Here is a 24,000-nt window from a genome sequence, read left to right on the forward strand (position 1 = left end):
CACATGCTCTCCCGTCTCTCCGTCTGAGGCACGTGCACCGAGCACACACTGAGCCCACAGCTTCCTCCAGGAAACCGTAAATACACAAATATCCTCGGCAGGCAGAAGAAGAAGAAGAAGAAGAAGAAGAAACACACAGATTCCGGCCATTCAACCCATTCCCTGAAGGCTTTTTGTGCTCGTCTGTTGTTGTGGGAGGAATTTAGATTCACCGCTGCATGATGTTAAGAGAGTCAATAGCCTTATTATGTCAGTAATTACAATATTTAAAAATAATAATACGTTGAGACTTTGAGAAGACGCGCTTTTAAAAATAATCTTTCTTTGATTTTTTTTTTCTCTGAATGTTTTATGAATAATAGTTTGAATATTGTTTAGATATTTCAACTCTACCCTGTTCTGTTTGTCCGTGTTGTTTTCTTACAAAACGCCTTTTAAAGTAGTTTCATTATTGCACTGTGACAACATCAGAATCCCGGTGCAACAGAACCAGGGACGTCGTCGTCCGCTTCATTACTCACATTCCTCTGAAAACCGTGCGCCCACATTACCCATGATGCAGCTCAACCGCTGACAGTTTTGGTCGGGAGGTTTCGGGCACGTTACGCTAGCCTCAGGCAGAGGGTGAGGAGCGGACTTCAGAGGTCCGGTTAAGTCCAAATTGTCGATTGGATAATTCGGTACCTTTTAACAAGCGTGCTCTTTGTTTCTGTACCTTCACCTTCTTCTTGCTCCTTTCAACATACAGCGCGGTAATGAAAGAGTACAATTTCACCAAAGTGTATAAACGCAACAGACACTGATTTTATGAGCTGCTATTGTTCGCCCCCCGCCCCGCCCCCCCCCCCCTCTCCAACGACCACAGGGTCAGTCATGTGTGGCCTTACAAACAGACTCATGATCGCCACACGGGAAAAAGTCGACTACCGAGCGCCCTGGAGATGAGATCACAGTAAAAGGTTCTGAGCCGAAGAACAGCCAAGAGAAGGTCTGGATCATAAAGTGTGCCGTTTGCCTTCCATAGCTGCTGCGGGTTTCAAGTAAAAGACAAAAGGAACAATGCTGCTGTACTACACTGAACAACTGCATTGTGGGTAGTTTAGCTGTAATGGACTCTGAATAGGCTGCATGAGGGACAGTTCAGCTATAAAACACCAAATAACGGTAAGAACAAAGGGAGCAGTGTTGGTGTGTCTCTTTTTAACGAGCCTCGTGAGACAGCCTGAAGGTAACGCACACCAACACCTGGGGGGGGGGGGGCAATGACATGAACAACCTTCAGCAGAGTGAAGCCAAGGCGAAAGTGTCTTCAAAACCTGCATTCTCTCTAGTGTCCACCAGGGGGGCGACTCCTCTGGTTGTATAGAAGTCTAGTCTAAAATGACTCTACTTCTCTCTTGATTTATTCCCTCAGTAAACATTGTAAACATGAGTTTATGGTCTCAATCTCTAGTTTCAAGTCTTCTTCAATACAGCATGATGTTCATTTAGTACATTATGCTCCATTTAGAGTCAAACACACCATAAAGCAGGGGATGATTTAGGGGGCGGGGCTACACGGTGATTGACAGGTCTCTCTACCAGAGACGTATACGGCGTCTCTACGCCGCTCCTCCTCAGTCCTAATATGGATGCAAAAAAAAAAACAACAACACGGCGACGTACGTAATCCAAGATGGCGACGGCCAAATCGCCAAACTCTAGACTTCAAAACGTCACAAACCGAAGCGTGACGTCTACTTCTTCTCTAGTCTATGGTGCTGACTGAACACAACCCCCATCTCTCCAGCGACCAACACTGTCAGCCATTGAGACGTCTCGCCTTTGTGTTTCTAACCGACTGTCACTGAACATAACGTGACCGTGTTTCCTGTTTCCTCCGTCCATGTGTGTGTGTGTGTGTGTGTGTGTGTGTGTGTGTGTGTGTGTGTGTGACAGTTTACATTCCTCTCTGTCTATCTTTGCTGGATTCATTCATTTCTCAGTCCCCTCTTCACACCACTTCCCTCCTTTTCATTCCCACGATGCACCGCTCAAGACTGAAAAAAACAAACCCCGCCCCGTTGGTCTGTGAATGCCCCCCCCGTCCCCGTCCCCGTCCCCGTCCCCGTCCCTGTCCGTCCCGTGTCTACTGTTCCCATGGCCCTAATTAGCTGATTGGCTGCAATGCAGTGTGACTGAACACACGGCCCCTCTGTGTTTGCGGTTCTTCGAGGATTCCTCCATCTTTACGTCTGTCGAACAGGAATCATGTGTCTCTGAAACAGCACTACGGTGTCTTCTTGTGGGTTCTGGGGACACTGTTTTACTTGTCTGTTCAGCTATTTCAAATTTATAGATTTTTATTAGTATTAAAATTATTATTATTATTATTATTATTTTGTATTATTTATTGCTATATTTATTATGAATTATTGTATTTATTCTTTGTTGCTGTATTTATTATGAATTATTGTATTTATACTTTGTTGTTATATTTATTATTATATTATTATTTATTGCTATATTTATTATTAATTATTGTATTTACTCTTTGTTGCTGTATTTATTATTAATTATTGTATTTATACTTTGTTGTTATATTTATTATTAATTATTATATTATTATGTATTGCTATATTTATTATTATTTATTTTATTATTATGTATTGCTATATTTATTATTAATTATTGTATTTATTCTTTGTTGCTGTATTTATTATGAATTATTGTATTTATACTTTGTTGTTATATTTATTATTATATTATTATTTATTGCTATATTTATTATTAATTATTGTATTTACTCTTTGTTGCTGTATTTATTATTAATTATTGTATTTATACTTTGTTGTTATATTTATTATTAATTATTATATTATTATGTATTGCTATATTTATTATTATTTATTTTATTATTATGTATTGCTATATTTATTATTAATTATTGTATTTACTCTTTGTTGCTATATTTATTATTATTTATGTTATTATTATTTATTGCTATATTTATCATTATTGTATTTACTCTTTGTTGCTATATTTATTATTATTTATTTTATTATTATTTATTGCTATATTTATTATTAATTATTGTATTTACTCTTTGTTCTTATTGTAGTAATTGGTTTCATTGTTTCATCTTTTGTTCTGTTCTAGACGTGTTTTTTCCGTGTTTCTTGGTGAACTCTATTTTCAGATGTCATATAAATGAAGTTATTAGTATTACTTGTGTATCACTTGTAATACAGCATGATAGATGGTGATGACTGGTGGTCCGTGTGGAGGAGGAAAGAGTTCGCCCTGACGTGACGCTGCTATGACCGATTACACCTGAACACCACGAGATCAAAGGGAAGGAGGACCGGTACTGATCGCGCTGCGTAAAACTGAAAGGCCGTTTTCTGAGGGACACCTTTGAGCATCGGGGCTAAAAACAACCCATGATGCAACACTCTCCGTAGCAGCTGCTGTTTGTGTTGTTTTTTTTTCCACTTTATTTGATGACATGAAACATAAATTCATCCATAACTCAACCTCACTTCTCCAGAGATATCGTCGTATGTATAATATACATTTAATGTCATTAGAGCATCTAGATTGCTACATAATTACGTAATTGAATTTGTTCAATGGTGAAGCTTTGGCAACACATCCGGCCAGTGAGGCTCATTTGAATTGAAGAGCTACAGCTCATATAGAGAGAGGGGGGGGGGGAGGTAGGGAGGAAAAGAGAGAGAGAGAGAGATGAAAGAAAAGGGAGGAAAAGAAAAGCGATACAGACATCAAATGAAGACGGGTGAAACAGGACTAATATCAAAAGGACAGATGGGAGATGTGGGAGTGTAAAAAAAGGGTGAGGGGCTAAGGTGAGAGACAAAGAGAGAGGCCGAGTCTCGACTCACCACGATCATTTCTGACGGCTCCAAAGTGATGCATTCACAGCCTCGTCTGCCCTCCAGCTGCTTGCCAAAACTGTAGAGAGAGAGAGAGAGAGAGAGAGAGAGAGAGAGAGAGAGAGAGAGAGAGAGAGAGAGCAACACCTTAAATAAATGTTGAAACCAGAAGGCACAGATTAGACGACTCTCCCACACTGACAGCGGAGACAGATGCAGTCAATCACATCCGCCCACACGCGGACCGACCGCGGGATGAACGACAGTAATTGTCCAAATGACCCATTTAAAATAGGTACCTGTTCTCACATTATGAAAGAGAACTATTGGAGGGAACGTATATATATATATATATATATATATATATATATATGAGATACTTTTCAGAAACGCGTTATCGCTAGTGTTTTATGACAACTTTAAAAAGCGGTCTCGGCTTTCATGCAACCGATGAGCGAACGCTAACATATCTGGACTGAGGAGGAGCGACGTAGAGACGCCGTATACGTCTCTGGTAGAGAGACCTGTCAATCACGGTAAGCCCCGCCCCTAAAGCGTCCTCTGCTTTATGGGCTGCTTTCTGGAACCTATTGCTGCTTGTAACTAAATAATTTCCCCTCGCGGGATCAATAAAGTTACTATCTATCTATCTATCTATCTATCTATCTATCTATCTATCTATCTATCTTTATGGTCTGTTTGACTCTAAATGGAGCATAATGTACTAAATGAACATCATGCTGTATTGAAGAAGACTGTAAACTAGAGATTGAGACCATAAACTCATGTTTACAATGTTTACTGAGGGAATAAATCAAGAGAGAAATAGAGTCATTTTAGACTAGACTTCTATACAACCAGAGGAGTCGCCCCCTGGTGGACACTAGAGAGAATGCAGCTTTTGAAGGCACTTTTCAGAACCGAGGTTGCCGCCTATCAGCTACAGGAGAGAGAGAGAGAGAGAGACAGGGACAGTATTAGAGAAGCACAATAAAGTGAAGGCCGAACCACTTAAAGACAAGAGAGTGTGGATCAATACGCCTTCCTGGTTGACACCTCAATATAACCGTGCCGAGTCCGCAGAGACTAAAAGCACAATCAGCGTTCGAACCAACTTTGATCGCCTGAAAAAAAAACCCCACATCATCTTTACAGAGACGCGTTGGGAGATAATAGGTCCATATACCAGTTAAAACCCACCACACGGGTTTCAAAGTCAACAGAGGAGTCTTAAAGTCGTTCCACTACACGACATCCGTCACCCGCCTGCCGCACAGCCAACCGTTTCTATTTATGGCCGGAGAAAAATGAGAACTCTGAGGAGCTTTGGAGAATGTCGTGTTCCTGTTTTCCCTCATTTATTCGGGAACGTTGTTCCTTTCAGAGATCGTTTGTCCCTCAAGTTGCAAAAAGGTCGAGAACTTAAACTTAAAAAACGGGCTGACTGGCGTCGACGTCCATCATTGGAATCAAATCGATGCCGACCACGAACGCGTCAGCGCGCATCGCTTACGCGGACCTACGATCGTTAGCGGACACGAGTCACTGTCTGCCTGGCGGGCTTCTCTGCAGCCGGCTGCTGAGTCCTCCGATAAGCAGGAGGAGAGCAGCTGACGGCGCGGTGAGACCACGAGGGTTCAGTCTGCTGAAACGTGGATCCTGCGTGACGTCTTAGTTAAAGGGCAACTATGGTGGGGTTTTTTTCAAACTTTGGACTCTATTTTCACCATGTTTTTCTGTGTGTGTTTCGTGCAAATGTGTCCCGACGATGTGACGTTGACGTCCACTAGAAGGGCTTTGTTTCTGCCACCGGCGAGCTCGGATTGTTACTATCAGTGTCTGACGACATTAGAGGAAAGGAGCCGGCAGGAAAGTCTCGTTCTGCACGATTACGCAGCAACAACAACAAAAATGCAGGAAACTTTTGTTTTTTTGGGGGGAAAGAAATTGATTTTCACACCGCAAATAAAAGTATCAACCAATCCTAGTTGATTGAAGGAAGCAAACTTTAGTACTCCTTTAAAAATCGGTTCTCACCTTTCACAATAAAAGCCCTACACACACACACACACAATGATTGCAGGAGAGCATGACATCGTTCACCGTAACGGTTCAAAATGTGAAGCAACAGAAGCAGTGAAGCCCAAACTCTCCTCCTCAGTCTCCAGTGAACTCCGTTGTGTTTTAAAATTTCGAGACATTGCTTTCCACATCTTTGAAAAAAAAAAAAATAAAGAAATCTCCCCCACACTGCGAGTGTCGATTTAATGCATCCGCTAATTATGCGTGTCTCTCTCGGTGTTTCCCCGAGTGCCGTCTGAAGCGTGTGAGAGAGACTCCGGCCTGTCAACACGTCTCGCTCCCCTTGGCGTTGCTCAAAGTGGCGACTCAGCGTTGTTTAGGAACTGGAGGGAGCGGCTGGTTTTAATTATGGAAGCGTGCTGAGCTGGGAGAGGGCCAACTCTCACTCTCACATCTCTCTGGTTCTCACACCCTCCTTCCCTTCTGGTTTACAGCCTGCTGCCCTCCTCAGTAATTTACCTTCCTTCTACCCTTCACTTCCACTAAAGTGCCAAACAATACTTCTTCTTCACACACACCATTTGTAAAGATTTCCTCCCCTTTGAGCTCTTTTTGTTTTGTCTCCTACTCTTACACTCTCTTTTCCTGTTGACCCCTTTCCACCTCCTTCTCTCCCACTCCATTCACTTCCATTTATTCATCTTTGCACTTCACTGCTCTCCCTTTTGCATTTTATTTCCCCCTCATCTCCCTTCCTTCTTCCTCAAGAGGGGTCTGACTGTAGAAGAAAGAAACATGTAACTTGAAGGTCCAGCTGCGGTTGGCTAGTTAGCTAGCGAGCTAGCACACTAGCAAGTTAGCGAGCTAGCTCGCTAAGTCCACCGTGCTTTCCTGCTACACTGGTTTCAGAAAATGAGCCGTAAAGAGTTGTTACTCATCTGGAGACAGCAACGTGTTTTTCTCTACGCTGTGAAAAGTGTGTGGTTGAAACATTAAATTGTTAAATTCCTACAAATGTAGCGGCTGGCTAGCTAGCTCGCTAAGTCCACCGTGCTATCATGCTACACTGGTTTGAGGAAAATGAGCCGTAAAAAGTTGTTACTCATCTGGAGACAGCGACGTGCTTTTCCGACAACAATGTGTGGTTGAAACATGGAGCCGTTAAATTCTTACTCTTTTAGCAGATAGCTTGTTAGCTAGCTAGCTAGCTAGCTCAAATGCATACTTTATATATCTTTTCTGCACAGAATCCCCAATATAATGTTGTGTTTTCTGTCACTAGTCCATGTTGGAAAGTGTATTGTTCAGTACAGTGTGTGCATTGTCCAGTAGGCCGCTTGCCTATTGCACATTAACATAATAAAACATTAATATACGGATAATAATTTGATACAACTACTGCACATATATAGAGAAAAAAACACTATAACAAATATGATTTTGATGAATTATCACCACTGCACATAAATAAGAGTAAAAAAAAAGAAGCCAGAATGCCCTCAGAGAGTCATACACCTTTAAGAAAGAAGAATTGACTCATCTCTACAGCAAACTTTCATCCCATCACATCCTTAATCACCGGCACAGACAATGTCAGCCTCTTGATTTAACGCTCGGATGAAAGCCTGTCTTCCTAATGTGCTCTGATGATGGAAACAATGATGAAAGTCCTCTTCCTTTTGTTATTTGGACGAGCGGCTATTGTTCAGACGGACACGTTTTCATGGAAACGGTCAAAGGGAAGCCGTTGTGCAATCAAAGCTGCATCACGTTGATTCCTGTTAAGTGACGCCCACCGAAGCTGCTTTCAGAGAAAGCTACCGTAACTACGACGATATCGTTGCTTGATAACCTTTTCTCTTATTTGACACTTCACTGCACTCGGCGACACCGTGCAGCGTCCACGCGTTCACACTCCTGATTCCCAGACATGAGGTGAGACAGGTTCACCCGGGAGCGTCCGTCCCTGCCGATACAGCCGTCCTGCTGTCTTTGGCAACACAATTACACCTAAGAATGATGATATCAGGGCTTCTACAGGAAACTCAATTATTCACTACTATTAGACACTTTTCATGAAGTGCTCTGCAGGTGAATCCAGGGACAGTAAAAGCCATTCTCCCTCTGTATCGACTTTTCCCATTTCAATAATATTTACAGCATTGACCGAGAAAAGAAGCCCATTAGTTAAGGAGGAACCAAAACGAGGCAAATGGGTTTCAACCATAGACTGTTGTGACGTCACGCGCTGACGTTTTGAAGCCTAAAGTGCGGTATTTTGGCCGTCGCCATCTTGGTTGTTTTTTTTTGCAACCAGTGAATGGAAATGACCATATTTGGACTGCAGAGGAGGGACGAAGAGACGACGTATACGTCTCTGGTACCTGTCAATCGCAAGGTAGCCCCGCCCCTAAAGCATCCCCTGCTTTATGGTCTGTTTGACTCCAAATGGACCAATGTTTACAATGTTTACTGAGGGAATAAATCAAGAGAGAAGTAGAGTCATTTTAGACTAGACTTCTATACGACCAGAGGAGTCGCCCCCTGGTGGACACTAGAGAGAATGCAGCTTTAACACATGAAGGTTGCCGCCTGGTTTCAACAAAATAGTGCCGCTTTCAACATGTGTACATAGCTAATTTGTATGTATCTGCACCAATTAATTATCAACGTTACTGTTTAAATAAGCATAAAGATCCTGCATCGCATCAGAAAGCCCAGTAAGCGAATGAATACATTCTATTCAGAAGCTCCCACTAGAACACGAACACCCAGGCGTGGTTTGAGGAAGTTCCCAGGGAGGAATGCAGTCGGCTGGGGCTCAAGAGTTCTCTCAGAGCCCTTAGCCTGGAGGTCAGCGCCACTCTGACAGATCTCTCCACACTCCACTGAGGCGGGACGCATGGTCCCTGTCAGCGCTGCACAGAGCCTGCCAAGCCCGTCTCTCCACTCTCTGTGTGTGTGTGTGTGTGTGTGTGTGTGTGTGTGTGTGTGTGTGTAGTGAGGCAGAGTGTGTGAGACAAACAGAGGAGACGTACAGCTTGCTATTGAGAAAGCAGCAGGAGGAGAGCTAGAGTTTGCAGAATTGTATGCCTACTGTATTGGACGTACTTTATGTTTGTGTGTGTGTGTGTGTGTGTGTGTGTGTGTGTGTGTGTGTGTGTGTGTGTGTGTGTGTGTGTGTGTGTGTGTGTGTGTGTGTGCAAAGATAAATAAAACACACCTCAGCGCAGCTTCTCCCTCCTCTTGCTCTGACCTACTGTGTTCCACCACTACAGTAGAAGAATCAACAAACCTGAGTCACCTCACAGTGAGTGAACTCCTTACAGGTCATTCCGTATCTCCATGACGATGATTTTTACTTTATTATATATATATTGTTTTTCATCGTATTCTTAACTTTTTTCTGTCTGTATTTAAGAGTTCGTCTGCTTTGTTCTGTGTGTAGTTGTCTGAGAACTTTGAAAAGTGCAACATAAATGTGATGTATTATTATTATAAAAGCAGTAAAACAATAAAAAAAAAACCCTCTCAGCGACATTTAGTTGGATGAGCTGTTGTTATTATTATTATTTCATCTTCACATAAGTCATATTTCGTCTTCCCCTCCTCCTCCTCCTCCTCCTCCTCTCCTGCAGGAACAAGTTGCTGGCAGACGGGAGAACAGGTTCAGCTCCGGTCCAGAGACAGCTGCAGCGGGGCCCGGGGGCAATAAAGCACGACAGCCGGCACAGAAAGTAAAGGCCACACACACACACACACGCACGCACACACACACACACACACACACACACACACACACACACACACACACACACACACACATATATATACACACTCCCTGAGCTGGTGTCAAAAACCAGAGATGTGACGGTGAGTGCAAAATACTAATACAGGGAGATGTCAAATTAAAAATGAAGACGATAAAACACGAGGAAAATAGAGTTCGTATACGTTTTAAACGGTGAAAGCTACACTAAAACTTTTTTTCTTCAAATTGGGCATAAAAATATGCGACTGGAAACACGACTTAAGAGCTTCACGTTGAATCTAAAAAGCTCTGAGAGGAAAGCAACCGCTGAGAATCTACTTAGAGTCGATACAAAGTTTGAGTTTTGGTCAAGAATCAAACCCAAAGAACGGAGATCCCGGTCCGTTTGGCAGCCGTGTTTCCATCGTAACGATGACCAACAGTAAAGAGAGGGGGAAGAAAAAAAACCCCCACAGACCACAGTCTAACACACACACACACACACACACACACACACACACACACACACACACACACACCAGACTCAAAGGAGTGACGTAGGAGCGGTCCATTCAGAAACATTCCGACTCATTTGCAAAACAACAGAGTGATCGGTGAAGAGCCTCGTTTGGATCGGAGCCCCCCCGACAGCTGCTGCTGCTGACCTACAGCCACGCCCACCGCTCCCCGAGCGTCCACTCACGTCACACCGCCGGAGATCATGAGGAATGTTGCAGATGAAAGGACGTCAACGTTCCAAACTTTGAAAGATTTAGAAGTACTCCAGCTTATATCGGCGGCTACTGAACTAAGCAGTGAACGCTGGTTTAGTTAACTACCGTAGTTCGTAGATGAGAGGAGCAGCAGAAGATTTGAAATGAATTGATAACAAACTGCATGTTCACACAAAAACCACAGGATCCAAATAATGGAGGTCCTGTTCAGAGATCAAAGTGTTTTGAATCCTCAATAACTCGACGACAACGTGTGAAGCTCACAGACACAGTGTGTTTCCTCTCTCACACACGATGACGAAGGAGGACAACGTACGGTGTGTTTTTTACAGATGTGTGTGTGTGTGTGTGTGTTTGTGAGCGGAGCGCCGTCGGTTACGACGACGGCGGGCAGGAAATGGAGCACGCTGGGTTTAGGAATGCGTAGAGAGAGAGAGAGAGAGAGAGAGAGAGAGAGAGAGAGAGGGAGTTTTGAAAAATCCTCATCTGAATCAGAAGTCCCTGTTATGTTAGAATACAGCGAGCGCCTCTGAACTAAAAGAGAAACATGAAAGCTTGAAGATCACTGACCACCAACGGGAAGTCTAGGCGTCCACTTCTTTGGATATCCAGCATATTATCCACGAGGAGGAGAAGCAGAAGACTCCAGGTTCTAGATCCGACTAGTGTGTTTACACTCCGGAGTGTGAAAGAGAGAGAAAAGTCTCCTCAGGAAGCAGAAGTCTGTCAATCCTACTGGCTCCTCTTTAACTCAGGGAGGAGTGTGTGCGTGTGTGTGTGTGTGTGTTCCCTCCCGCTCTACTCTGTTCTGTATGTCTGTCTGTCTGTCCGCTGGCTACAGGGAGAGGTGTGTGTGTGTGTGTGTGTGTGTGTGTAGCCTGCTCATTTCCTGCCTGGATGTGCTTTTGGGCTCCAGGCTGCTCAGGAACACATGGCCTGCCACTGTTCTACCAGGGGTTCCGCATTCCCAACACACACACACACACACACACACACACACACACACACACACACACACACACACACACACACACAAACTCCTCCCTATTAGCTCCCTCTGTGACCTCCTCTACACCCCCCTGTGTACTGCAACACACACACACACACACACACACACACACACACACACACACACACACACACACACACCCTCCAGGCCTTTGCACTCTGGTCATTCCAGTGTGGGTCAGTTGAACGAACACACACACACACACACACACACACACACACACACACACACACACACACACACACACACACACACACACACACACACACACACACACACACACACACACACACACACACACACAGCTAGCTGCCCTGAGGTTATTTATACTTCTCTAACTATTCATTCTGCTACATTTGGTGCTTTGTGTCGTTGTCGTCGTTGTTGTTGTTGTTGTTGTTGTTGTTCCTTTAAAACGTCCGTTGTCACGACAACCAGCTGCATCAACTGTTGCATTAACGTTTTATCTACTTTATTTCATGTTGAGCCGACGCTTCCATCAGAAGTTGATCGTAATGAATTCTCAGTTGAAAGGATTTGATGCGGTTCACAATCAGTTGATCTTAATTGTAAGCATAAAGAAATAGAAGATGAACAGAAGATGAAGGACGATGTGAAGAGTTCATTATGCAGATAACGCTACAATCAATACCAACATATGCAGAGAACACCAATAAATAACAAAAACAAGAAACTAGGAAATAGAATATGCACACGTTACCACGGGTCATGCTTACTAAAGACACGAGTTCACTACGTTCACACACCCACAACACGTGACAAGATCCCACCTCCTCTTATTGTCTCACCCTCTTTGTGTGTGTGTGTGTGTGTGTGTGTGTGTGTGTGTGTGTGTGTGTGTGTGTGGTTGTGTGGTTGTTACATACCAGCACCTGGCCAGGTACATGTGCTCCTTGACGAAGACGGATCCAGAGAGCAGGATGTACCAGGAGGTCGCGATGCTGTCGGGGCTGTAATGAAGAGAAAGAACAGTGTCTCTTAGTGTCTCTCAGTGTCTCTCAGTGTCTCTCAGGGTCTCTCAGGGTCCCGTGTTGGAGAGCAGACTGTGAGAGCGCCACACACCAGGACTGAGGACTGATCAACTCGTGTGAGTTTTAAGGTGGACGTTTGTTTTGTGTGTTTTTACCTCCCTAGCATCTGTGCTTCTTGGTTCATTTGTTGTATTTAACTCCACGGTTTCTTTGAGCAACGCGACTCTTTAAGATGCAGTTTTATTTTACTTTAATAAATGTCAGGTAAGCATCTTTAGCTTGAATCTGTAATTGTCAAACTAATTTTTTTTGCAGGTCCGAGACTGCAGGTGAAGCCGGATCCGGGTCTGTCCATGGTGGACCGGTCTCTGCTGGAGGATCCGGGGTCTGTCCGCGGTGGACCGGTCTCTGCTGGAGGATCCGGGTCTGTCCGCGGAGGACCGGTCTCTACTGGAGGATCCGGGTCTGCCCGCGGTGGACCGGTCTCTGATGGAGGATCTGGTTCTGTCCGCGGTGGACCGGTCTCTGCTGGAAGATCCGGGTCTGCCCGCGGTGGACCGGTCTCTGATGGAGGATCTGGTTCTGTCCGCGGTGGACCGGTCTCTGCTGGAAGATCCGGGTCCGTCCGCGGTGGACCGGGTCTCTGCTGGACTCTGAGCTGAAGGAGTTTCTGGTGAACCTGCATGAGTCCATCTGGTTTCACCAGAATCCGACCCGGTGGCTCCGATGACATCATCAAGAACAGCTCTATAGAAACAGACCCTCTTCTCTCTGGTGGTCTCTGTACTGATGGAGGTCTGATAGAGGACCATCAATATTACATTGGGAGCGTTAGAACTTCCTCACGGTGACTTCGTACATGTCCGACTGAAGCACAAAGAACAGGAAGGATTCTTCTGTGTCATTTCCTTCCAGGGCTTTAAAAAATGCACGAGTCACGTAAAGAAAACATAAAGTGCACATCCTGCTCTGGATCCCAAGAGGCGCATAAATGCAACCTACAGCAGGCCGAGCACTACAGAGCCACGATGTGACAGAACCGTCCCGTGAGGTCCGCCGTCACGCGAAGGAGGACTGGACCGACTCCTGCGGCCTCCCGGTTATTAACGATAAGAACACAGACGAGGAGCGTTTGGAGAAAGGAGCAACTCCTCCAGGAGAAGATCGTCTGAGGCTCGTGTTGCTATTTCTAGATGCAGTGAAATTATTTACGGGCAGATTTATTCACTTTCATGACAAACCGCAAAAACGAATGAATCACTTTGCATATTGGATGGACAACACGTCTTATTTATGTACAAGGGGACAGTTTGACAGGAAGGGATTTTTAATTTTCTCAGGAAATAAATACGTCTAACTTTTCAGCGTCAGCGTGTGTGTGTGTGTGTGTGTGTGTGTGTGCGTTTGTTTATTTGATTTTAAATTTAAACCGTCTCACGTGACTCCAGCGAGCATTATAATACATCAAGAGCATGTGGAGCCCTGTCCTCCATCCATCTCCCTCGCTTCCTCTCTCTCTCTCTCTCTCTCGCTCTCTCTCTCTCTCTCTCCAGCATATTCACTTCTTGTTTCCTCTCCTCCTTCTCTTTCAATATGCCTCCTAACACGTCTCCCTTGCAGCCACTTCCTCCCTCCTCACCTCGTCATCTACTCTTGTTCATCTCTTCCTCCCTCCTCACCTCGTCGTCTACTCTCGTTCCTCTCCTCCTCCCTCCTCTCCTCGTCGTCTATTCTCGTTCGTCTCCTCCTCCCTCCTCCCCTCGTCGTCTACTCTCGTTCCTCTCCTCCTCACCTCGTCGTCTACTCTCGTTCGTCTCCTCCTCCCTCCTCTCCTTGTCGTCTACTCTCGTTCGTCTCCTCCTCCCTCCTCTCCTTGTCGTCTACTCTCGTTCGTCTCCTCCTCCCTCCTCACCTTGTCGTCTACTCTCGTTCGTCTCCTCCTCCCTCCTCTCCTTGTCGTCTACTCTCGTTCATCTCCTCCTCCCTCCTCCCATCGTCGTCTACTCTCGTTCGTCTCCTCCTCCCTCCTCGTCTACTCTTGTTCCTCTCCTCCCTCCTCCCCTCGTCGTCTACTCTCGTTCGTCTCCTCCTCCCTCCTCGTCTACTCTTGTTCCTCTCCTCCCTCCTCTCCTTGTCGTCTACTCTCGTTCCTCTCCTCCTCCCTCCTCACCTCGTCGTCTACTCTCGTTCATCTCCTCCTCCCTCCTCCCATCGTCGTCTACTCTCGTTCGTCTCCTCCTCCCTCCTCGTCTACTCTTGTTCCTCTCCTCCCTCCTCCCTCCTCGTCTACTCTTGTTCCTCTCCTCCCTCCTCCCCTCGTCGTCTACTCTTGTTCGTCTCCTCCTCCCTCCTCGTCTACTCTCGTTCGTCTCCTCCTCCCTCCTCGTCTACTCTAGTTCGTCTCCTCCTCCCTCCTCGTCTACTCTCGTTCGTCTCCTCCTTCCCTCCTCGTCTACTCTCGTTCGTCTCCTCCTCCCTCCTCGTCTACTCTCGTTCGTCTCCTCCTCCCTCCTCGTCTACTCTCGTTCGTCTCCTCCTTCCCTCCTCGTCTACTCTCGTTCGTCTCCTCCTCCCTCCTTGTCTACTCTCGTTCGTCTCCTCCTCCCTCCTCCCCTCCTCATCTACTCTCGTTCGTCTCCTCCTCCCTCCTCCCCTCGTCGTCTACTCTCGTTCGTCTCCTCCTCCCTCCTCCTCCCTCTGGCTCCTCGCTGTAGAGGACGGTCATGTGACTTCTTTTCATCCCTCTCAGTATCCATTTGTTCACACAGCCTGACAGACGTTACCTCCGGATCAACAGATCGATGTTCTCATCCGGACGACGGCGTCTTGAATCTGGACGTTTTATCTGTTTTCAGCAGAGAGCTTGAGGTCTTACTGGACAGTTTCAAAGTTTATTCAACAAGCAGCACATTTTGGGGATGATTCAGCTTTAATCCACCTTTTTATCTTTGTGATATTTTCTCTTTCTGTGAGATCCTAACGTTTAGAAAAGTAGGTTTAATAAAACGTCACCCGGTCTAACAAACAAAAGCTGAACTTTTTAAAAGGGTCAATCGAGTTATATTCTGTATTTTTAAAAGACCAAAACAAATTATTAATCCGTCCTGCTCATTAGCATAAACACGCGCACAGATGCTCTATTTATCAGCTCTTAAGTAGTAATGAGTGAGCCTGTTGTTTTTGGTGTTTTTAAAAGGATTTGTTGATAATAACAAAGAGTATAAGACTGTTTTAGAAAGACATCGGACTGAAGGAAGGAGGTGTAGGAGTAAAGAAAAGAACTGTAACGTGAAAAAGGCTATTTTGAATGAGTTAAATCTTGCTGCTATAGAGTTTGAATGCAGTCTAGTGCAGCTACAGAGTGTCAGTGTGATTGTTAAATTAAAAAAAATACACAACAAACAACAACTGAGCGAGCTCTCCTCAGCAGACAGCTTCCTGCTCCGTCTACTTACTAGAACAGGATGTGGTGAGCCTCATGCCGCTCGTACCTGGCCGAGGTGCACATCGACCTGAGACGGAAGGAGACAAAGAGGTTCACTCACACGGTTCTCTACAGTCGACCGACGGACAGATCCATCCGCACACCCCCCCCCCCCCCCCAGAAAAAAGGCACTGAGCTCTGACTGTGACTCTAAGTGGAGCATAACGTACTAAATGAACATCATGCTGTATTGAAGAAGACTGTAAACTAGAGATTGAGACCATAAACTCATGTTTACAATGTTTACTGAGGGAATAAATCAAGAGAGAAGTAGAGTCATTTTAGACTAGACTTCTACACGACCAGAGGAGTCGCCCCCTGGTGGACACTAGAGAGAATGCAGGTTTTAAGACCTGTTCACCGTGGACCTGGTCTCTTGCTGGAGGCCCCGATAACAAGCTCAAGAATTACTATGAAGAAAAGCCAACAGGTCACATATCGATGCATCAGTATTAGACTGAGACGGTTTCACAGTTAACAGCTCCTCACAGTGACTTTAAGCATCTTGCTGTGGGGCTTCATATGATGAAGAACAAAGAACACGTTCCAGGACATCTGGAGCACGCTCAGTACGAACCAGCGAATGTCTGAAAGATGCCCGAGGGGGGGGGGGGGGGACCGACCCGGGGCAAAGCACTCCTAAACCCGTTTGTGTAAAAAAAAAAAGGTGTGTCGCCTGTAACAATGCAAGCAAGAAAGAGGGCCTGAAGGCTCATAATCTGACGCCGTGATTGACACACCATTCGATAGAAATCAAAAGAGTAAAGAACAAAAAACCTGAGCTGGTGTTCCCTGAGGTGGGACAGGACGTCCATGTGGTACAGGTGGCAGTAGATGGTGTGCAGGTCCTGCAGGGACAGAAAGAAAACAAACATGGAGTTTAAAAACGTGTGATGCTGAGAGTGGAGGCTTCTATGAGATCGGATCATTGGTGAGAGCGAGTGGAACGTCTGGGCAGCGAGTAAATCACGTGTCTCTGACAGAAGACACTTGGACCGGTCCACACGACACCTCAAACCAGACTCACAGAACACACACACACACACACACACACACACACACACACACACACACACACACACACACGGCAGCAGATACATCCACCCACGGACTTTAAATAGTACCCTATCAGGGCCAGCTGTCACAACATTAAGAGAGTGTGTGTGTGTGTGTGTGTGTGTGTGTGCGTGTGTGTGAACAGCATCGGTAGGATCAAACAAACAGAGCAGCTCCTGAGGCCACAGGGCTGTTAACAGGTGGACCGGTGTGTGTGTGTGTGTGTGTGTGTGTGTGTGTGTGTGTGTGTGTGTGTGTGTGTGACACTCAAATACAGACTCAAATACATCGTGTGAAGCATGAACAGATGTTTAAACGTGTGTTCATGCTGTAAATGAAAACATGAAAACTCATGGTCTGGTCATAAAGACTGGAGAGAGACACTGTAACGGCTGCAGGTTGGTGACAGATGAAGAAATAAACGTATGTAAGAAGCATGTTGTTACAGCTGTGTAACAGCAACACATCCCAATCAATAAGAGAGAGACCACCGAGGACACATCCGACGTGTTGATGGCTCTGTCTCACACAGGAAGGGAGGGAGGAGGGAGGAGAGAGGGAGTGAGGTCTTAATCTTCCTCGTTTCCTGAATGAAGCCTGCAGAGAACCTTCCTAGGAAATATCACGGTTTTCATTATTATGATTCAGAATATTTCTACAATAGCTGATGAGCTAAAATATGTGCGCGATATCAATCGTCATCAACTCTGTCCAGATTTTAAACCTTGAGGGCTTCACTTAGGAAACGTGGCCTCCCTCTCGTTAGGGCCGCCTCCTCTCCGTCGGTTGTTTTGGTCTCGGTGAACTAAGAACAACGTTTCTCTGACAAACACGAGAATTTAAAGCGGCGCTTTCGTGGAGAAAAACTCCCGTTTTAAAGATTAAATCGATTAAATCAACTCGACTAAGATCTTCTTTAAAGCATATCTTAATACCCGGTCATCTTATACATCCAAAACGCTCCTTCACTGCCCATTTAAGCTTCTTCTTTGGCGGGTATAAAGCTGGACTGTTGGTTTATTTTTCACAAGCAAACAGCGCAGGAATCACGAGGCCAGAGATACCGGAGCTTCTTTAATTTGAAGGCGTATGGAGCTACGTTCAGCTCCATAAAGTGATGAATTAAGAAACAGATAACTGTTCTGTTTCAGCATGATTACTACACACTGGTGGCTCATTATTTCCATGCGTTTTGCAGCTTTGAGTCAATGCATCTTTTGGACGCTGGAGACCGGACGCCGTGTCCGAACCAATCAGAGGAGAGTTCAGAGCTCTGGACCCGACCGGAGCACTGACCTCCGCTCACTGATCCCGAGGCAGAGAGCACACACACACACACACACACACACACACACACACACACACACACGCGAGTAAAGCCCACTATCGACTCACAGTTAACTGGGTTAGTGAGCACAACAAACTGCTGCAGTAAGCACTCCTGTCACCATGCTGAGCGTGCATGTGTGTGTGTGTGTGTGTGTGTGTGTGTGTGCATGTACAGTAAGTGTGTGTATGTCGGGACACACAGGCCTGAGGCGACGAGCTAGCATGGGGGGGGGGGGGGGGTGGGGGGGGGGGGGGGGGTGTTCCTGGGTTACATTTAATATTCTGCCTGATTCAAAAACACATTTATTCTGAGTTTAGGGGGAGTCTCCATGATGACACATGTCTCACACACACACACACACACACGGTGTGAGGACTGACGAGCTCAGCACTTCTGTCGGCTTTTGTCCAGGGTTGGGACAATAAGGGGATTTAAAAAACGATCACAAGAAGTCGGGATAGTCGTGAATATCGTCATATTTGAAGAGGCTGTCTAGCTCCGCCCCTAAATCATCCCCTGCTTTATGGTCTGTTTGAAATGGAGCATAATGTACTAAATGAACATCATGCTGTATTGAAGAAGACTGTAAACTAGAGATTGAGAAACAAACACAGTAGCTTCTTCTTCTACTACTAATAATTCTACACACGCTCATGAAGCCAGCTGTCCCCATTCAACATATCGACTAGTGTGGAGCAGCTCATCAATAGACCAGACAGACAGATAGCAGGACTGTCTCAGAGAGAGAGACAGAGAGAGAGAGAGAGAGAGAGAGAGAGAGAGAGAGAGACAGAGAGAGAGAGGGGAGAGAGGGGGGGAGAGAGAGAGAGAGAGAGAGAGAGAGAGAGAGAGGGGGAGAGAGAGAGAGAGAAAGGGGGAGAGAAAGAGACATACAGAGAGAGAGGGGGAGAGAGAAAAACAGAGAGAGAGAGACAGAGAGAGAGAGACAAAGACAGACAGAGAGAGATCACATTACTACATCTCTCTCTCTCTCTCTCTCTCTCTCTCTCTCTCTCTCTAGTAGGGTGTGGTAGCTGTGGTCTGATCCCTGTATTTTAAAGCAGTATAGTGTAAATCCACGTATCTCTAGAGACAGAGTGCATCTAACATCTAACACACACACACACACACACACACACACACACACACACACACACACACACACACACACACACACACACACACACACACACACACACACACACACACACACACGTCTATAAAATATCTCTGGTGCATCCGATCCTACCGAACTATCAAAGTCACGTCCACAACTGCGTTTCTATTAGTTTAAATCCCAACTGAAGCTCTGCTAAGGTGAGCGAGACAGAAGACAACGAGGTTAAGGAACGAGACAGAAGACGACGAGGTTAAGGAACGAGACAGAAGACGACGAGGTTAAGGAACGAGACAGAAGACGATGAGGTTAAGGAACGAGACAGAAGACGACGAGGTTAAGGAACGAGACAGAAGACGATGAGGTTAAGGAACGAGACAGAAGACGACGAGGTTAAGGAACGAGACAGAAGACGATGAGGTTAAGGAACGACAGTGTTCCTGTAGACGAGAAGGTACAACGGATGAGACCGGACCTGAGTACTGCAGCCCTGTGCTAACGTGCTCTGCTAACGTTAGCGTCAGAGGTTATTAGGTAGAAACGGAACGTTTTAGAAAAGTACAACTGCTTCCAACGTCTCAGAGTAACGAGTATCACTGAGCTCCGAATCCACTGAAACCAGCCTGAACATGAAGAACATCTGGAACCCGTCGATTTTTACTATACATCTTTATTATATCACACTGATACAGTGTGAGTATCAGAACAAAGAGGGCGTGTCACTTGAAGTGCAGAATCAAACCACATCAAGTGTCACGACTGCCCAGCTGTCAATCAAGAGATTAAGATACTCAAAAAAAAACTCTGCAGAAATATCTAAAAGATGGAGTTGAACCAAATAACAAGACAGATGAGCAGTGATGCTCTGAGCCCGCTGTGCTGGTCCTGGTGTGTGTGTGTGTGTATGTGTGTGTGTGTGTGTCTCAGGTACCTGCAGTGCTGCTGCCACCTGCTGGCAGAAACATCCCTCAGTAGATAAGATTTCGTCGAGCAGAGACCGTTTATCTTCCTACCGACACGTGTGACACATTGAGTGTTACTTACATCACATCAGTGCAGAAGAAAGGTGACGTGAAACCAGTAAGAGCAGCATGTGTGTGTGTGTGTGTGTGTGTGTGTGTGTGTGTGTGTTTTATTCAGACAGCAGACATTGTGACATGTGGTCCACTGAAGTCTTCCTGTTACTCACTGGAGAACAAGCCGCTGCAGCTCCCCGACGAGAACAGAAGCAAGTTATTGCAGTGCGGAGGTTTTGGTGTCCCACCCACCAGAATGTCTTTTAACAGAGTGTGTGTGTGTGTGTGTGTGTGTGTGTGTGTGTGTGTGTGTGTGTGTGTGTGCGTGTGTGTGTGTGTGTTTAATTACTCACAGGCTACTGGAACAGAGATGGAAAGACTAAATCCATATCAATGGACACCAGTGTGCAATATCAACTCTTCAAATGTGCAATAATGTGAACTCAACCATTCAGTCCCATAATATCTGTTATAACTTATATTTTAAGTTATTTTATTACACCTTTACTTTTTGATTAGCTTCATATTTTAGTGGTTTTCTTTTCTTTGCTGTTAAACTAATAAAAGGATAAACTTTTCTTGGATTTTCCCAAAATATTCTGCCTTCCTGGGTCGATTGGGACAACTTCTCCTGGGCTAAAAATAAAACCATAATTAACAATTAAAAAATCTCTTGTCCACACATTTTTTTGACAAAAAGAAATATTTGTTATTATATTTCCATAAATTACTGAGATATGGTCTCAGATATATGTCCTATATCTTGATCTGCTTCTTCACATTTCAACTATGAAAAACCTTTGTCTTGTTTTTGTCGGTTTCTTGTTGCTTAGTATGAAAGTATGAACTATAAACAATACCGTCCCACCCGCCCACGGAAAAATTTAATGCCACAATTATCCCAAAATTTGCAATTTACGATATTATCCCGACAATCGTCAAAACACACTGAAAACTCTTAAAATGATAATGGAATAAGAAACAAATATATTTATTGTATAACAGAGGACACGCAACTTCTTTGAGTGGGAAAAAACAATAACAAAATATTTAAAAATAATAATAATAATTATGAAGCATAAAGCAACGCTGCATTAAAAAAGGAAAAATGAATTAATAAAACAAAAATCAGGCTCGAAGTATCTACCATGATACCTCGTGATCATATTCATGATTATCCCGATAACCAAAATTCACCACGATGAACTTATTGAGCTTCTTTATCCCGATCCAGAATCCTGACCCGGGTATCGTCAGCTGACGGGCCAGAGAACAAGACCTCCAACGGTCCGTTATTCTGTATGTGGCATAACTAAAAACAGAATTATAATATAATAAAAAGAGAGACTAAAATGTGAAGTCAAACACTGTAGACTTCACAACTGTGAAAGCAAAGTGAAAGAAGTGAAGTGGGAGTGTCTGAGTATGGGCGTGGTGAACGACACAACATAGTTTATGATTCAATAACCAAACCGCTCCATAATCTGAGCGTTTAAAGTGAGCGTTCCACGTTCCTGAGGCCAGTGAAACTCTTTCAAACCCCTTTGAGGAGCGTGAGAGAGAAAACCCTGAATGTCTTATATTTCATTCACGCTTGTTTAAATTTACACGTCACGACCGTACGGTGGCGAGAAAAGGCCCAAAGAAATGGAGGAACCAGGACCGTCTTTGTGGAGAGTCCCCCCCCCCCCCCCCCTCCCGGCCCACTCACGCCTCCACCAGAATGTACAGCATGCCGGTCGGGTCCGTCGGCGACACAGAGAGGACATTGTAGACGGACGACACAAACGCGTCCATTCAAACGGCAGCAGAACAAACAGCTTGGCTAACGTCCCGCCGCCATGTTCACATTGACATTACACTGGAGCGACTCGCTCCCACAGCCAACAATGAGCCGCTTATAACAGGGAGCACGAAGCTTCATAAGAGCGGACATGTTTAATCCTGAGGAGAGTTCATAGAAGAAGGTCTATCTGGTGATTTATGACAAAAACATGGATTTAAAGCTGCGGAGAGAAATCACACGCAGACGATGACGTCCTTATTTTTAACTATTACGACAAACGTTGTTTTGATCTCGTTGGAATTGTGCCGCGAGCTAAACGTACGACGTTTGTCAATTTAAAAAAATAGATTCTTCTCAGTTTGTCGTATGTCACCGACAACAACGTGGCCGTTAGCTTGACTTGCTAGCTAGCGAGCTAGCTGGCTAACTCATCGATGTTCTACACACACACATGTACCGTTATCTTCCCCGATGTGTTTTATCCAGCGACGAGAACTTTTGTTCACGCGAGAACATCCGGGGATGAAATGTGACTTTTGGGTGCGTCGTCGTTCTTATTACGCGTCGTCACATTCTTATACTTTAGCAGTTTTATGATAAAAATGCAACTTTCTTGACGCGCAGAACGAGATAAAATACAGATTTCTTTCCAAATTAAAAAGGACCCTACTATCACCTGAAGAACATATCAAGGATTAGAGGACTTATGTCTCAAAAGGATTTGGAAAAACTTGTCCATGCATTTATCTTCAGTAGACTGGACTACTGTAACGGTGTGTTCACAGGTCTCTGTAAAAAGTCAGTCAGAGTCCTCACTAAGACCAAGAAAGTGGATCACATCACTCCAGTTCTGAGGTCTTCACTGGCTTTCTGTTCAACAAAGAACTGACTTTAAAGTCCTGCTGTTGGTTTATAAAGCACTGAATGGTTTAGGGCCAAAATACATCTCTGATCTGCTGCTACCTTATGAACCATCCCGACCCCTTTAGGTGGTCTTGGACCGGTCTACTTCCTGTTCCCAGAGTCAGAACTAAACATAGAGAAGCGGTGTTCGGTTCTTCTGCTCCACACATCTGGAACAAAGTCCCAGAAAGATGCAGGTCTGCAGAGACCCTCAGCTCCTTTAGATCCAGACTGAAGACTTCTCTGTTTGCTGCTACCTTTGATTGAACCAGCTTTTTAGTGTTTTAATGACTGTTTTTAATGTTTCAATGAATGTCCTTAATTGTTTTTAAATCTCCTTTTCTTTTGCATTATGTTTTGATGCTTTTAATGGTTTTATGTGAAGCACTTTGAATTGCCTTGTTGTTGAAATGTGCTCTACAAATAAACTTGCCTTGCCTTGCCTTGGTGGTCCACGTGAAAGGGAGGGACTTGGGCTCTCTATGTATTGCACATACATGCGTGACGCTCCACCACCGAGTTAATAATCAAACAATGATTCATATGAAATCTTATATCGTACGTTTTCCTACCAAAGTCCAATTTCAATTTCCTCTCGTAACGCACAAACTGTCTTTCCAAAATAAAGGTCCGCCTTCACAGGAAACAACCTAGTTACCTTCGTTTGTTTAAATTGTTATTTAAACTATAATTTCAATGTTTTGAGAGATGAAATCCATACGTGAGCCGAAGAAGGGCCGGGTGATGATAACTCAATATGATAATTTAGCGTCTTGCAGTGGAATCGTATATATAAAATATCATGATACACAATGTCATCTAAATATGAATAACAACAAGCACATACTGACTCAAGTTTCTCAGCAAAATCTGATTATTTTTGCACTAAAGTTCTGAATTAAACAAGAAAATATTCAATACTTTT

At 44.7% G+C, this 24,000-nt stretch overlaps 1 protein-coding gene across 9 annotated transcripts in view; it reads right to left on the reverse strand.

Moving 5' to 3' along the window:
- The window catches only part of rapgef6 (Rap guanine nucleotide exchange factor (GEF) 6), a 336,552-nt gene that overhangs the window by 292,789 nt on the left and 19,763 nt on the right, over positions 1–24,000 (reverse strand). For all 9 annotated transcript variants that reach the window (XM_068735024.1, XM_068735023.1, XM_068735022.1 and 6 more), the window contains exons 2-5: positions 16,645–16,715; positions 15,839–15,895; positions 12,279–12,362; positions 3,885–3,954 (exon numbers count right to left, since the gene is read on the reverse strand). In XM_068735024.1, coding sequence (XP_068591125.1) covers positions 3,885–3,954; positions 12,279–12,362; positions 15,839–15,895; positions 16,645–16,715 — 282 coding nt within the window. The remainder of the gene's footprint in view (positions 1–3,884; positions 3,955–12,278; positions 12,363–15,838; positions 15,896–16,644; positions 16,716–24,000) is intronic.

Source organism: Cebidichthys violaceus, unplaced genomic scaffold (genome assembly GCF_023349555.1).
Source record: "Cebidichthys violaceus isolate CVI_PGR_0920_01 unplaced genomic scaffold, fCebVio1.0.p SCAF_69, whole genome shotgun sequence".
Classification (NCBI taxonomy): domain Eukaryota; kingdom Metazoa; phylum Chordata; class Actinopteri; order Perciformes; family Stichaeidae; genus Cebidichthys; species Cebidichthys violaceus.